A 16,386-nucleotide genomic window follows, 5' to 3' on the forward strand; every position below is an offset into this window, starting at 1 on the left:
ATGAGGCCAACAGTTCCCAATCCTTCCTAATAATGTACCACAGGTACATCAACACTGAAATCAACTTTGTTTTATAATCTATTCGTACTAGAAAATTCTTGTCAGATACACTTTTGCAAACAACCACACCTCAAATACAAGTTACTTGTATAGAGGTGATGCTTGCAACCATTGCGTTTCCTAACAAACCTAAATGCCTTTAATGAAAGCAAGAAAGGTTAGTTATGTATTAAATTTTATTTACTTCAATTCCGATTAATGGAATATTTCCCAAGGTCTACATAATCAATTATTGCCTATGCTATAGCTGTAGATATACTACATTGGGCCAAATCTATAATGACCCCAAAACATACCCTGGAACTTGCTTTCTTTAAAAAAAATAAAATACCTGATGACAGCTTGCCTTCCTGCCATGTGCTTTTCTCTCATAAAAGTAGAGTACAGAATGTACAACTGCATGATCTCCTGAGCAGTGAGGTAACATGGCTGCACTTCTGCAAAACTAATTATGGGCAGAGCTTCCAGGAAATGCTGGTGCTGTAGAAGTCTCCATGAGTTGTGAGAAAAGCAACAAGACACAAGCTAGCAAAGAGCCACTGGCTCTGGATACGGCACATCTTATGCTGAGAAAATAACAGAAATGGATAGTCATTCAGTTTTTAGCAAAAGAATAGGAATTAATAAAACACAGGGCTTCAGACTTGAGTTCTTATTTGCAAAACTGACTTAAGGCACTGAGGAAAAGTCTGACTTTAGAAATACTGAGTTACAAGTTGAATACATTTAACTCAACAATTTGAGGGGTAATTAGGGACCTCAAAATGATAAATATAAAAAGACAGCATAATTTCTCATAGAGATAAATGGTTAAGGAAGAAATAATGTTTGGGTAAAAGAAATTGCTAAGCCAGTAACAGAGAAAGACCTTAGAACTTGGATTGACCTGATAATAATAATTGCTGTATATTTACTTCCAAGCACTTTACATATATTGGCTCATGAAATTTTCACAGCAGTTTTATGAGACATTCTCATTTTACAGATGAGGAAATCAGAACATTAAAAAAGTCAAGTAAATTGCCCAAAGTTATTACAAAGGGATGGTCAGGACCCAAACCATGGACTATAAGGCACTGAGGACTACGCCTTAACCCTATGCCCACTGCCTCATTCCTACCACTACTCTTGAAAACACAACTATCTATTGTTACAAAGTGAACCCACCCATCTTGAGGAGTTACCACGCATGACAGAGGATGTTCACGTTCTGCTGAAGTTGGGGGCAGCCATGCTGATGCCTGAGGGGTTACTGCACCTTCTAGACTGGATCCTACGAGGGATCGGGCAGAACTCTGTGTCTGGAGGAAAAATAAAATGAAAAGATTACTGGCGAGCATCTCTGTTGAGTCACATAATTTCCCACCACACCCCTAAGACTTACATTTTAATCACTACTTATATGCACAACCAGAGTATTTTGTACAAAACTATACCCACCTTTCTTTATACACCACTATTAACTATACCATCCTTCAGGATAGTTATTAAAACCCAGATGTATCTGCCCTTCTAATTCCACTTTGGTTAGAGGAAAGGAAAAAAATAACAAAATCCAGCAGAACAAAGGGTTAGTTCCATTAACTAGTCAGGCACATCTACCCCCAAGCTGGGCTGGGACACCACAGTGGTCCAGGGCTGGAAGGAGTATAAAGACAGGCTGGAAAGGAACATGGTAATGAAGGATGATCATAAAGTCCTGCATCTCAACTGCTGGTCAGACATCAGGCAAAGAATCTGAGCAGCAACCCAACATGAAGTACACACGTCTTCTAAAGGACCCAGATCACACTGATAAAAACCCCTTTTGCATGGAGTAACAGCAAATTCATGTCACATTAACAAATTCATTAATCATTACTTACACAGGCAATTTTAAGAAGATGCCATATTTCTTTCTGCCTCTTTCCCTGCATAAACATGACGGTATTGTCGGCTTCTTTGATGTTACTGAGGGCTACTTCCACCTTGGGGAGCAGATCGATAATCTTCTGCTTACAGCCTAGTAACTTGCTGAAGAGATTAAGTAAATGTCAGATACTTACACATCTCCCAAGACTGTACGCCATTCTCCCAAACCCAGCTGGGAAATGAACCACGATCAGCATCAGATTTAATGACTGACCTCCAAAGCAATGCACACAACAGGAGACACAAATAAATACACGCAGCTGTGGCCAAACTACTGAAGGCACTGCCAGAACTCAAGAGATCTTAAGTCTGGTACATCTACTAAAGAGGAGTAGTAAACTTGGAAAAGAACATGATAAAGGTAACCTGGCTTTTCAATAGAAAATGAAAACAATTTTTCTACCTTAGATGACCAAACAGCTCCTTGAGAACACGGTCCTGACTCTGCACAGTATGCACAATGATCTTCACCATCTCGGTGCTGTCGCTGTAGAAGTGATCTATAAAAGACCCCAGTCAGTGGGTATAACCTCTCTTCTGAATGAAAATATCAGCCTCCAAAAAAAAAAAAGTCCTAAAAATCTGAAACTAGGTTTAACTTAAGGTCTCTAGGTATAAACAATCTGTGCTCAACTGCTAACCTAAAGGTTGGTGGTTCGAACCCACCCACTGGCTCCACGGAAGAAAAGACCCAGTGATCTGCTTCTGATACAACCAAGATGACAGCCAAGAAAAGCCTATAGAGCAGCTCTACTCTGTAACACATGAGGTCACTACGAGTTGGAACTGACTTGACAGCACACAATAACAACAGTTTTACAAACATTTTCATTTAAATTTAATATTGAATTAAGATAAAGGATTTAAAATTTTATATATATCTACACATAAAATATAATTATAGAAAACTGTTTTCACTGCCTTGAAGGAGGCCTTTGCCCCAACAAGGCTGTTTTGAATTTCATGGTTATCCATCTGTTTATAATCACTGAAAACACCTGGCTGACTTAAACCAAATCTGATGCACTAATTAAGGGATTTGTCCACACCTCTGAAGTTCAGTATGAGGGTAGTATGCCATCTTATAGCAAACTGGTAGCTGACAAATGTCCTCAAATGGGATGGTTGTGTGGTTACAGAGAGTGAGTTCCACAGTTTAGAGTTCTACAGTTTAAAGTAGATGCTGCCTCAGGAAAAAAAAAAAAAAAAAAAAATTCACTAGCATTAGCTGTTACGTGTCAGAAATGGCTACTTAAATTTTAAAAGATTTGAAGGTTGCTAATTTTTTTTTTAATGGATCCTGTCGGTATACTCCCTGGACAATAAGTAATCCTGAGGGCAAAATTAATATTATTAATATTATTAATATTTGCTATCACCTGCTTACTCTTTTCTTGTTTAAAAGTTCTATGGGATGTTACTCCTACTGTACCAAAAAGGAATCTATGAAAGGAGTATTAAAGGAGGTTTTAAAATAAGTTCAGTGTCCTCAGTCATCACTCCAAAGACCTCCCTCACAGCCCAGCTTTATTCGCCATGCATCTCTCCCCATCCCTCCCTTACCAACAAGATACAGAAGCTCCAACCAGGCTCCCCTGCAAACAACCAGCTGCTGTTGAGTCGACCCTGACTCATGGCGACCCCATGTGTGTCAGAGTAGAACTCTGCTCCAGAGTTTTCAGTGGCTGGTTTTTCTGAAGTAGATCGCCAGGGCTTTTCTTCTGAGGTGCCTTGGGGTGGACCTGAACTTCCAACCTTTTGGTTAGCAGCCGAGCACATTAACCATTAGCACCAGCCAGGGACTCCTCCAAACAACCAAACCTGCTCCTGTCGAGATGATTCTGACCCATGGTGGCTCCATGTGTTACAGAGTAGAACTGCTCTGCAGGGTTTTCTTGGCTGTCATCTTTAAAGACGCAGTTTGCCAGGCTTTTCTTCTGTAGAGCCAATGGATGGGTTTGAACCACTAACCTTCAGCTTATTAGCAGCCAATCATCATGTGGGCCACCAAGGGACCCTCCACTGAACAGCACTCCCTCCCAAATACCACGGACCAGGCCCAAGACTTTCCCTATATATCTAGCTCTTTTAAGTGGTCAAAGACTTCAGAACTTCATTCAGCCTTCTCCAACACAGAGGATTAAGAAAGCTGGTTTTCATCATTTTCAGCTGAACAAGACTCAAGTTGACTCTAAGCTAGGGAAAAAAACACTAAAGACCATATATGAAGTGTGATTATTTAAGTCCCAACTATAGACAAAACTTTTGGTATTGCTCGTTTGTCATCCAAGGTGACTATCAGTTCAAAGAAGCTACCTAGATAGCAAATTTATTTCTGTGTCCAATGATATGCTGACATGGCTGCTACTGCAACGTTTTTGTTTTTTTTTTTAATAAAAATACAATGCAAACAAATGCTGTCACTAACTCTGGAAAGTTAAAGCACCTGAGTCAATGATATAAAATCCTCACCTGCAATATGATTCACTGGCCAGAGCACGGGGAGTCAAATATTGATTACAGAAAAAAAAGAGTCAGACTTGCTCTATTTGAAATCTTGTTAAATCTCAATATTTTACTCTAACCACAACTTCTCTCAATTAAATCACTATTTGGCACATATCTTCAACCTTTTTGTCCTCTTATTTGTATTCCATCAGCAAAATCCTAACCCTAGGTCAGTCTAACCATTTGCCTTATCTGTTCCTGTAAGAAAGCTACTAAACACTGTTGCTGTTGTTATGTGCTGTCAAGTTAGTTCCTACTCAGAGACCCTACATACAACAGAACAAAACACTGACCTGTCCTGCGCCATCATCACAATCACTGCCACGTTTGAGCCCATTGTTGCAGTCACTGTGTCAATCCATCTCGTTGAGGGTCTTCCTCTTTTTCACTGACCTTCCGCTTTACCATGCATGATGCCCTTTTCCAGGGACTGGTCCCTCCTAATAACATGTCCAAAGTAAGTGAGGCGAACTCTCACCATCCTTGCTTCTAAGGAGCATTCTGGTTGTACTTCTTCCAAGACAGATTTGTTCCTTTTTCTGGCAGTCCATGGTATAGTCGATATTCTTCACCAACACCATAATTCAGAGGCATCAGTTCTTCTTTGGTCTTTCTTATTCATTGTCCAGTTTTCACATACATATGAGGTGATTGAAAATACCACATGACTTGGGTCAAGCACACCTTAGTCCTCAAAGTGACATGTTTGCTTTTTAACACTTTAAAGATCTTTTGCAGCAGATTTGCCCAATATAATACATTTGATTTCTTGATTGCTGCTTCCATGGTTGTAGACTGTTGTCTTAGTCATCTAATGTGGCTATAACAGAAATACCACAAGTGGATGGCTTTAACAAAGAGAAGTTTATTCTCTCAGAGTCCAGTAGGCTAAAAGTCCGAACTCAGGGCGTTGGCTCCAGGGGAAGGCTTTCTCTCTCTGTCAGCTCTGAAGGAAGGTCCTTGTGATGCATCAGTCTTCCCTTGGTCTGGGAGCATCTCAGCGCAGGAACCTCAGGTCCAAAGGACACTTTCTTGGTGTTATGAGGTGCCCATGTCTCTCTGCTCACTTCTCTCTTTTATATCTCAAAAGAGATTGGCTTAAGACACTATCTAATCTTGTAGACCTCATCAGTGTAATTGCCAGTAATCCATCTTATTACATCATAGTGATAGGATTTATAACACAGGGAAATCACAGAATGGTAGACAATCACACAATATTGGGACTCATGGCTGAGCTAAGTTGACAGATATTTTGGGGGGACAGAATTCAATCCATGACAACTGTGGATCCAAGTAAAGTGAAATCTTTGACAACTTCAGTATTTTCTTCATTTATCATGATGTTGCTTATTGGTCTAGTTGTGAGGATTTTGGTTTTCTTCATGTTCAGATGTAATCCCAACTGAAAGCTGTAGTCTTTGATCTTGATCAGTAAGTGCTTGAAGTCCTCTTCACTTTCAGCAAGCAAGGTTGTATCATCTGCGTATCACAGGTTGTTAGTGGATCTTCTTCCCATCCTAATGCTGAGTTCTTCTTCACACAGTCCAGCTTCTCAGATTATTTGCTCAGCATATAGACTGAATAAAGGATACAACCTGACCCACACCTTTCTTGGTTTTAAACCATTCAGTATCCCCTTGTTGTGTTCAAACGACTGCCTGTTGGTATGTGTACAGGTTCCCCATGAGCACAATTAAGTGTTCTGGAATTCCCACTCTTTGAAATGTTATCCATAATTTGTTATGATCCACACAGCTGAATCCTTTTGCATAGTCAATAAAACACAGGTAAACATCTTCCTGGTTGGCTCTGCTTTCAACTAAGATTCATCTGACATCAGCAGTGATATCCCTCATTCCACGCTGTCTGCTGAACCTGGCTTGAATTTCTGGCAGTTCCCTACTGCAACCATTTTTAAATTATCTTCGACAAAGTTTTACTTGCATGTAATATTAATGATATTGTTTGATAATTTCCGTATTCTGTTGGATCAACTTCTTTTTGGAATGGACACAAATATGGATCTCTTCCAGTCAGCAGGCCAGGTAGCTGTCTTCCGTATTTCTTGGCACAAAAAAGTTCACGCCTCCAGCCCTGCATCCATTTGCTGAAACACCTCAATTGGTATTCCATCAATTCCTGGAGCCCTGTTTTTCGCCAATCCTTCAATACAGCTTGGCCTTCTTCCTTCAATTCCATTGGCTCTTGATCATACACTGCCTTCAGAAACGGATGAACATCGACCAATTCTTTTTGGTACAATGACTGCATATTTCTTCCATCTTCTTTTGACGCTTCCTGCGTCATTCAATATTTTGCCCGTAGAATCCTTCAATATTACAACTCAGGGCTTGAAGTTTTCCTTCAGTCTTTCAGCTTGAGAAATGCCGAGTGTGTTCTTTCCTTTAGGTTTTCTAACTCCAGGTCTTTGCACATTTCATTATAATACTTTACTTTGTCTTCTCGAGCTACCGTCCAGCTGTTTCAGCTCTTTTACTTCATCATTTCTTCCATTCACTTCAGCTACTCTAAGTTCAACAGCGAGTTTCAGAGTCTTTTCTCATACCCATTTTAGTCTTTTCTTTCCTGTTTTTTTCAATGACCTCCTGTTTTCTTCATGTATGATGTCCTTGATGTCATCCCACAACTCGTCTGGTCTTCAGTGATTAGTGTTCAATGTGTCAAATTTATTCACGAGATGGTCTCTAAATTTAAGGGGGATATACTCCAGGTCATACTTGGGCTCTCGTGATTTGTTTTAATTTTCTTCAGCTTCAATTTGAACTTGCACATGAGCAATTGATGGTCTGTTTTGCAGTCGGCTCCTGGCCTTGTTCTGACTGATGATACGGAGCTTCTCCATCAACTATTTCCACAGTATAGTCCATTTAATTCCTGTGTATTCCACCTGGCAAGTTCCATGTGTATAGCTGCAATTTATGTTGTTGAAAAAGGTATTTCCAATGAATAGGTCGTTGGCCTTGCAAAATTCTATCACACGATCTCCAGCATCATGTCTATCACCAAAGCCGTATCTTCCAATTACTAATCCTTTTTCTTTGTTTGCAACTTTCACGTTCCAATCACCAGTAATTAATTATCAATGCATCTTGATTACATGTTTGATCAACTTCAGACAGCAGAAGCTGGTAAAAATCTTGAATTTGTCTTTGGCCTTAGCGGTTGCTGCATAAATTTGAGTAATAGTTATATTAACTGGTCTTCCTTATACGTATATGGATATTATACTATCACTGACAGCGCTGTACTTCAGGACCCTGAAACGTTCTTTTTGATGATGAATATGATTCCATCCGTCTTCAATTTTTCATGCCCAACACAGTAGACCATATGAATGTCTGATTCAAAGTGGCCAATACCAGTCCATTTCAGCTCACTAATGCCTAGGATACTGATCTTCAAGCATTCCATTTCATTTTTGACAACTTCCAATTTTCCTTGATTCATGCTTCGTACGTTCCATGTTCCAATTATAATGGATGTTAGCAGCTGTTTCTTCTCATTTTGAGTCATGCTGCAACAGCAAACAAAGGTTCCAAAACCTTTACTCTATCCATGTCATTAAATCAACTCTATTTTGAGGAGGCAGCTTTTCTCCAGTTGTATTTTGAGTGCCTCATCTTCTGGCACTCTATCAGACAATGTTATGTTGCTATTCATAAGGTTTTCGCTGGCCAATTTCTTTTAGAAATATAGTGCCAGGTCCTTCTTCCTAGTCTGTCTTAGTCTGGAAGCTCCACTGAAACCTGTCCACCATAAGTGACCCTGCTGGTATTTGAAATACCAGTGGCATAGCTTCTAGCATCATAGCAACACACAAGCCACCACAGTATGACAAACTGACAGACGAGTGGTGGACTAAACACCACCAAACAAAAAAAAACTATGCTACCATCTGACTGTTGCCACTACTAATTCACAGATTTTCACTTCTGCTTTGGATTAATATATGTTCTAGGTCAGCAACTTCTACATTGCACACAGCAGCTTTTTAAAATCTTTAGTACACTCCTCAAATCTACGAGCTCACCACCACTTCCCACTTCAGGGTGGAAGGCCGTAAGGCAGTAAGATCCTCACCTTCCAACCTCTACCTCCACAAAAGGATCTGTATTCACACCTATTCTCCTTCCAATGTCAGTGGCATCAAGGCTATTTGGGACCTTCCTCTCTACATATAGGCTTTTAGACCCAAGTATATAAACATGCTCAAGTCTTCCTTCTTAAACTTGATGTTGATTACCATAGCCTTTCTCTTCTTTCCTTAACCTTAACCTCTCATAAAGATTACGGCCTAGAAAACCTTATGGGACAGTTTTACTATCACATGGGGTCACTATAAGTCAAAATCAACTCCATGGCACACAACAACAATCTCTCTTAACCTTTATTTTCCTTAACATCCACGCTTCTGAAAGCAAGTCTAGATAAGCAGTCCTCAAACTTTTTGGTCTCAGGACCCCTTTATGCTCTTAAAAATTCTTGAGAACCCCAGACAGTCTGAGAAATTTAAAAATATTGACTTATTAACTCATTTTAAAATAACAATAAACCCATTACCTATTAACATTTTTATAACCAAAAAACAGACCCCCAAAAAACCCGAAAATTGGTATTTTCCAAAACAAAATATTTTAATGTCTAGTTTAATAGAAGATAGCTGGACTCTCAGATCTGCTCCTGTAGTCAATCTATTCCAGTATATTGTTTTTACCGAAGTATCTGAAGAAAACCCAGCATAATATAGATATGTATTTGGAAAAGGGAGGAGTATTTTAATAGCCTTTCCCTGATAACTATAGATATTCTTTGATACTACCACTGACAGCTTTTTAAAGGCTAACTGTAATGTGGAATCTGAAACCATACCCACTTCTTAAACGTTAGTGTTCCCTAGGATTCCATCCTTGGCTTTCTTATTCAACCCACTTTTTCAGGATGATCTCTTGACCCAGCTGCCCTAACCAGAAACTTGGAAGGCATCCCAATTACCCCTGCCCCAGCCACCCATCTTCAATATATCATCCAACATGATCAGTTCTGCCTCTTAAATAAATATCTCTTCTTGCCTTTACCCTTCTCGTCACCCCACTGCCATCGTTTAGGTTCTCTGTCTTAGCTTACAACCTACCCTGTACTAACCTGTATTATTCCAACTGCCTCATAAGTGATGTCCCTGTCTCTAGCCTAGCCCCACTTTAATCTATTGTCCACAATGGCAAGAAGGCAGTGTTTCTAAAATGCCAATCTGATCATGCTATTCCCCTGCTTAAACTCTTTAGGTTTTCTCTGCATCATGATGAAATCCAGACTCTTTACTATGATATACCAGGCTCATCATGATTCAGCTTCATCTCTCTCTCTCCCCCTGAAACTCTATATTCCAGTCACACTGAATTTCCTCTCGTAACATTAAGAGCTACATGTTCTTGTCTTTACATATTATATTCGCGTATAGAAAAGTCTACCCCCTTTGGCTTGGCTACTCTACTTATCCTTGAAGGCTCATTTCAAATGTCATTTCCTGCAGGAAATCTCCTCTAACCATCCCTAACCCACAGTCAGGGTTAGGTACCTGTCTTATGTGTACCTCAAAATAAATTGAATAAATTCCACTACAATAAAAGCCAATGTAGAGATGATCATCTTATTTGTTAAATACAACTTCACACGCTTATTAATTTTCATGTATTGCTATGTTCTTACAAATTTTCAAGTATAAAACTGATTTTTTTTTTTTTTTTTTACTATTTAGGTATATATATAGCAAATTAGGGCATAGACTTCACCTTTTATTTCCTCTGTAACCTTTCAACACAAACCAATTTCTTAATTAAAGGATGATACCTTGCAGATGCATAACTCTTCATTTTCAAAGCATTTTCACAAACGTTATTTCAAATACATTGCCACAATACACTTGCTGAGTTCCCATTACCCATTGCCGTTGAGTCAGTTCTGCTTGTTGAGTTAGGAAAGCTACATTTCAACCTCATTTTACACAAGAGGGAATTGCGATTAGGTGATCTGCCTGAGGTCACGCAGCAAAATGCCCAAACCAAAATTCAAGCCTTCTGATTCCTAACTCAGTGCTCTTTCCAGAAGACCACACTCTGCACTCAGCAGGTACGCAACAGGAGTTGTTTTGCTAATGTAACAAGCAGTCAGTGACCAGTGCAGACAAAGACATAGTTTTCAAGGTAACAGAACCTGGCCAGCACATGGGCCTTCCCTCTGACCACATCCATGCCTCAACCCTAGAGTATCATATTCTTTTCAACCTCTCTAATCCTAAACAGTTCAAAGCACCTATCAGCAGTTATTTTTTCTCTTTCCACACATTTTCTTGCTTTCTCTTCCACTTTTGTGAGTTCCTTTCTCCATTCCTTTCTTTTACTTCCCTTTTTGAAACTTTTCCACCTCAAGTTTCTTAATTACCTTCCCTTTCTAATCTCTTAAAATCTCAAAAACTTAAAGCTGTTGTACCATAAACATCCCAATGGTAATACCAAAACCTGAATTTATTCTCCAACTTGCTTAAAACCCAACCGAACCCCATCTGTTAGATTAGTGATGGCTGCCTACATTGCTTTCATGCACTGTGACAGAAGTGTCTTACCCGAAGGCCTGTGCTTTAACTGCTTGTATAGATCGATGGCACGCTGCTCCCTACAAGAGAGAAAACACCCATCTGTACGTGAAGGTAATTCACTGATCCCAATAATCCACAACTTGAACATTATTTGGACAGAGTAATGATCCCATTTTAAAGCAAGTACATACTGTCAATGAAGATTTTACAAGAGTATTTCATTGAGTAATAAGGAAGAATTAGACGAGATTTTAAAATGCAAAGTCAAATGAACTTCTTATGTGCTCTCATCTCCCACCACACAAACTGCAACCTTGCACCTGAAACACTTAAATGGGTAAAAATCATGGCCTGTGATTAGAGAAAAAATCTGAAGTTTCTAATCCTAACACACAGGAAGTTAACCTCATTTAGGGCATTTAAGAGGCTCAATGCCTTGGACCAGAAATATGGTAGGTAGTGAAACAGGTTATAACTTAGCACACTTGGGAAATTATTTTTAACTCTCCACGTGAAAAGACACCTTGATTAAAAAGGCAAAGAAGGTCAACCCAGAGCGTTATTTCCAAAATTTCCTATGACTAAGAAAAAGCATCCTTTTAAAATAAGACGTCAGTATATCTGGGGAAAGAAAAACTATAGGGAAGAACCGTAAGAGGCTTAATCTGAAAGATGCAAGCAGGAAGAACAATCTGCTACAAAAAACTACAGACACCAAGACCAACAACCCAAGTATAGCCTTACAGAGACTCCATCAAGTCTCCCTGACGTCTCCCGTAGGGGCTCTTCTGTAGCTCCATGATCTCAGTGTGCAGAGACATGATCTGATCCTCCAGGTATCCAATAACGCCAACCTAAGACATGACAAAAACACAAAAGAAATCGACAGGCTCATCACTACACAACACAGAACAGAACTCAGACCTTAACAAGTCATTAGAGAATGACTTGTAGCTATAGTAGGAGTACTAAGTGATTTAATAGAAACAGATTTTGTTAAGGTCTTTTTGTACTTCAGATTCTGACCCTTAATCTTTCACATAAGAACATATTTATTCCTATGCTTCCCTCTTTTCTCTCCCGGTAAGAGTAAACTACCAGAATTTGCTTTCTCCTCTTGAAAACCAAAGAAGTAAAGGTGTCACTGACAAGACAGAGAAAAAGAGTCCATCAAAACCATCGGTCTTGCTGGCATCTCAGCTTTATGAGCAGCCATGGTGGCACAGTGGTTAAGAGCTATGGTGAGCTACAGCTGCTAACCAAAAGGTCGGCAGTTCATATTCACCACCGGCTCCTTGGAAACCATGTGGGGCAATTCTACTCTGTCCTATAGGATTGCTATGAGTCGGAATCAACTCGACAGCAATGGGTTTTCAGTGTTACGATTTTCACTGCCTCTTATTCCTGATGGCCCTGTAATAAGTACGCAGAAAGATAAAGACACTGGATTTCCCACCCCAGCATATCAACTGTTCCACTCGTGTCAACTTAACCAACGGAAGCAGAGTAAGTGACTGGTATCAAAGACAGTGACTACCTAGTGGGGCCACCAACAGACATACAGGGCGAGGAAGGAATCTGCCACCTAGAGAATGATTTGTACATACAATGACCATATAATTTATTGTCCAAATCATCATAATTTTGAGAGCGAAAGAGAGTACTACTGATAATTACTGCAGGACATCAGGAATAAAATGGAGCTGTCCCAGGTAAACTGGGATCTACAGTCACCCCAACTGGATCAGTCATAACAATTACTAACTCTCATTTAATGCTCATAACCCTACTAAAAACAGTATTGTCCTCATAATATAATAAGGAAACTGATGACCAGCAAGGCTAAGTAATTTGCCCAACATTCCACTTGAAAGCCCTTGTTCTTATCCACTATGGTAGCTCCCTCCATACACACCATGCAACTACTAGATATTTGTCTGATATTCAGGAATGATGTGAAAAAAACACTGTATATATCAAAAGCGAAGGAAATTTCTAAGATCTCAGAAATTAATAAGAACACAGAACAAGCTCAGTGATTTTACCTCAGCATAGTGGATGGCCTTTTCTTCCATTTCTTTCCATGCTTTCAACATTTTTTCTGAGGCTAAAAAAAGTCTGAATCAGTTACCAGAAATAACCATCGCATTAACTACTGGCCTGCCCACCTCCTCACCATATCAATATCAAAGATTTTCACTTAAAAAAAAATTATAAAAGTAATACATAAACATGATTTAAAAAAAAAAATCAAATACTACAAAAAGTTGTAAAAAGGAAGAACTTACTCTTCTTTCCCTCTCTCCTGCACCCAAGGGAATCTTACTGTTAATCATTTGTTACATAGACACACACCCTTTTCCCTCACAAGTGAGACCATGTATATATACTTTCCTTGCCTTGCTTTTTCCCCCAACATAAGACATCACAGTTATTAAAGATCCAGGTGATCTTTCAATAGCAGCATATGTAGAGCTACCTCATTCTTTTGTTAACAGTTGTATAGTATGCCTCTGACTAGTCAAAGATATTTAATCCAAGAAATACAACGTCAATCATAGAACCAGCTCTAATGGGTACACCTATCCACCCAACTGGACATTACTGATCTTTTATTCTGAGACATACAAACCCTGCTCAGGACAAGTATACAAATAGTATTTGTGTCCCCAAAGAAGGATCTGTTTCATGAAATAAAACATAAATGCACGTGATGACACCTTCAGTTTATTCAATCTTTAATTCTGCTTTTTACATTTCCTTAGTATATCTGAAGGGAGATAAGCCTGAAGTCAAATACTGAAAATTTGAAGGCTGTGTATAATAAAAAACAGTGGGACTCCATAGTAGGTGGTTTGGAAAAGAACAAGCTTAGAATTATTTGTTATTAATTACAGAAAGATAAGTAGTTTAAGACTCCTCTGGCTAAAAAGTTATCCCAGTACAGACTTTGTATCTATCTATTAAAAAAATGAGGTTTAATATTCAGATTCTTAAACCACTTCTACATTTTTCTGGAGCCAAATAATTTTAGTTCAAGCATGAAAAAAAAAAACAATTAAAGTTGCCCAATTAAGGGTTTTTAAAAAAAAGTAGCACTAACATTCAAGACAAATCAACATGGTTTATGATGATTCAAGTTGTCCTGTCTCTTCTTTCAATGTGATTGTCTCAGTAAGTGAAACGACTGGCTATGATCAAGAAGGCAAACCAGCAGAGGGCTTCGAGAGACTAGAGACCCCTTTCAAACACAATACCCAAACACTTACATATCCCATATGTCATCTGCTCACTGTATCTCTCCAAGTCAAGCTGAATACTTTTGTGAAAAAACTCCAATTTAGCTTTCAGCTGCTGAGATGCTGAGATCAAAGTGTTCTTCATTTTTGTCAAGTTAGCATTGTATCTAAGAAGACTTAACCTAAACCACAGCCAAAAAAAAAAAAAATCACCATATCAGAAACAAAACACTGGACAAAAATTTAAAAACTTAAATTGCCATGAGCCTGAAGCCCAAGTTTCTATTATCAATCTGTGAAAAGTAGCTATCTCTAGAATCTGATCTCTAAAAACCTTCTGCCTGTGATATTCTATGATAAAACAATCTTCTTTTACTAGAACCATTCTACTCTCAAGCCATTACAACTGGATGGTTTCAGACCATTGGTAAGAATTCTGTAAGTCTGATCAGAACATGCAAACTGACCCAGTTTTTAAATACTGCATGGAATACTGATTGGTAAAAACATGACACTGTAGTTATAAACAACAGAATCTACTTACATTGCTGCTCTTTGTCCCTGAAAGAGCCTGCTGTAGTCTTCTTTTAGCCCAGATACATAATGCACTGCTTCAGCCCATACTTTCCGCAGTTGTATGATGGGTAGCTGTATTTTGCTGTCCTGTACTACATGCAAGAAGATGGGAAAAAGGGGAGTTATTTTTGAACATCTTAAGTAATTTATTATTTTCTGTGATTTCCTGGCCATGCAAGTAGCATTCCCATAGATGTTGGAAAGAACCACTTGTTACCATTACTGAGCACTTTCAATACACAACCCTATTACAGATACAATGTGGAACTTGCTGTATCTGTCTTTTTGTTCTTGCTTCTCCCCAACCTGGAACACTCTCTTCATCAAAGCAAAGTCTTTTTTTCTTTCAGGTTCTAAATCAAGTCCCATCTCCTCTACAACCCACCATAGTCTTTCCTGCCTCTAATAATTTTCATCTCCTAGACCCCAACCCAGCTTCAGGAAAGGATACAGGGTGAATGGTAGCCTAATAAGATATGCTTTCTTTGATGTCAAACTTATGAGATTATCTATTTATGACTATCTCTTGCCTTTTTTTCGAGGAAGGGAATGCTGCTTTTCTAAAACCATGGCAGGTATGTGATAAGTCCAATGAAATTTTGTTTTAAACATTATGAAATTCTCCATGATTGAAAGAGATTCACCCTATATTTTAAGGTGGCAAGTATATCTTCTACTATTCTTTTCTAAGGAAAATCTTCAGAGAATGGTTAAGTAGAACCTGCCACACTAGTGTTCATATTGTAAAAACACATTATCTGAAGCGGACTTTAAAAAAATAAAGCTATGTATCTAGAAAAATCTCTGCCTCCCCTAATAATTACTACTAACCTTAATTAACCATTTTTCTATTCTACACATCCATACTTCCTTTTATGGTTTCCTACAATATACAAAAAAACAAAACCAAAACAAAACAAAAAAACTCTGGGGTAGGCGAATTGACCAAAAAAAAAATCAAAACTTTAAAAATAAACGTTGAGAACCTAAAATAAACAACATCCCAGTAGCAATGAGCACACTCAGAGCCCAGATCTTGGTTTCTAATACTATTCTCTTTGGAGAAATGGCTGATTCTAGGACTGGGGTAGGAAATATACATGATAAGCCTGGAACGTATTGTAGTGCCTGAAAATAAGGAAGTGCTAAAAGAAACAAAACAAACCCCTCCACACACACTGATGAGGGGTATGTAAAAGGGGCACAGGAGTCAACTCAATGAGCTCCCAAAGGCCAGTGCTGGAACAATTTAAGAAAAAAATAAATATCTGTATTGGATTATAATCCAAAGTATAAGGTAAATATCTATGAGTTCATACTGATATAAACAAACAATTGAATAAATTAATAAATGGGAAAGAAAAGACAAATGTTCCATGCAGAAGAATTCCAAATAAATTAAGTAGATACTCTAAAGGAAGGGGAACATAACTTCCAACTCTTTAAGCGTGGGCTGCAAACAATGAGTTCCTTCCA

General features: G+C 38.7%; 1 protein-coding gene across 3 annotated transcripts in view; it reads right to left on the minus strand.

Annotated features, from left to right (window-relative positions):
* CHUK (component of inhibitor of nuclear factor kappa B kinase complex) overlaps positions 1-16,386 on the minus strand; it is a 43,875-nt gene that overhangs the window by 2,874 nt on the left and 24,615 nt on the right. For 2 of the 3 annotated variants that reach the window (XM_049855360.1, XM_049855361.1), the window contains exons 12-19: positions 14,879-15,002; positions 14,365-14,516; positions 13,141-13,202; positions 11,840-11,949; positions 11,123-11,172; positions 2,375-2,471; positions 1,926-2,073; positions 1,245-1,361 (exon numbers count right to left, since the gene is read on the minus strand). In XM_049855360.1, the coding sequence (XP_049711317.1) occupies positions 1,245-1,361; positions 1,926-2,073; positions 2,375-2,471; positions 11,123-11,172; positions 11,840-11,949; positions 13,141-13,202; positions 14,365-14,516; positions 14,879-15,002 (860 nt within the window). Of the gene's footprint in view, positions 1-1,227; positions 1,362-1,925; positions 2,074-2,374; positions 2,472-11,122; positions 11,173-11,839; positions 11,950-13,140; positions 13,203-14,364; positions 14,517-14,878; positions 15,003-16,386 lie in introns of all 3 variants that reach the window. The other variant, XM_049855359.1, reaches the window with a different exon arrangement.

The sequence above is a fragment of the Elephas maximus genome, chromosome 16 (assembly GCF_024166365.1).
Source record: "Elephas maximus indicus isolate mEleMax1 chromosome 16, mEleMax1 primary haplotype, whole genome shotgun sequence".
NCBI classification, from domain to species: Eukaryota; Metazoa; Chordata; class Mammalia; order Proboscidea; family Elephantidae; genus Elephas; species Elephas maximus.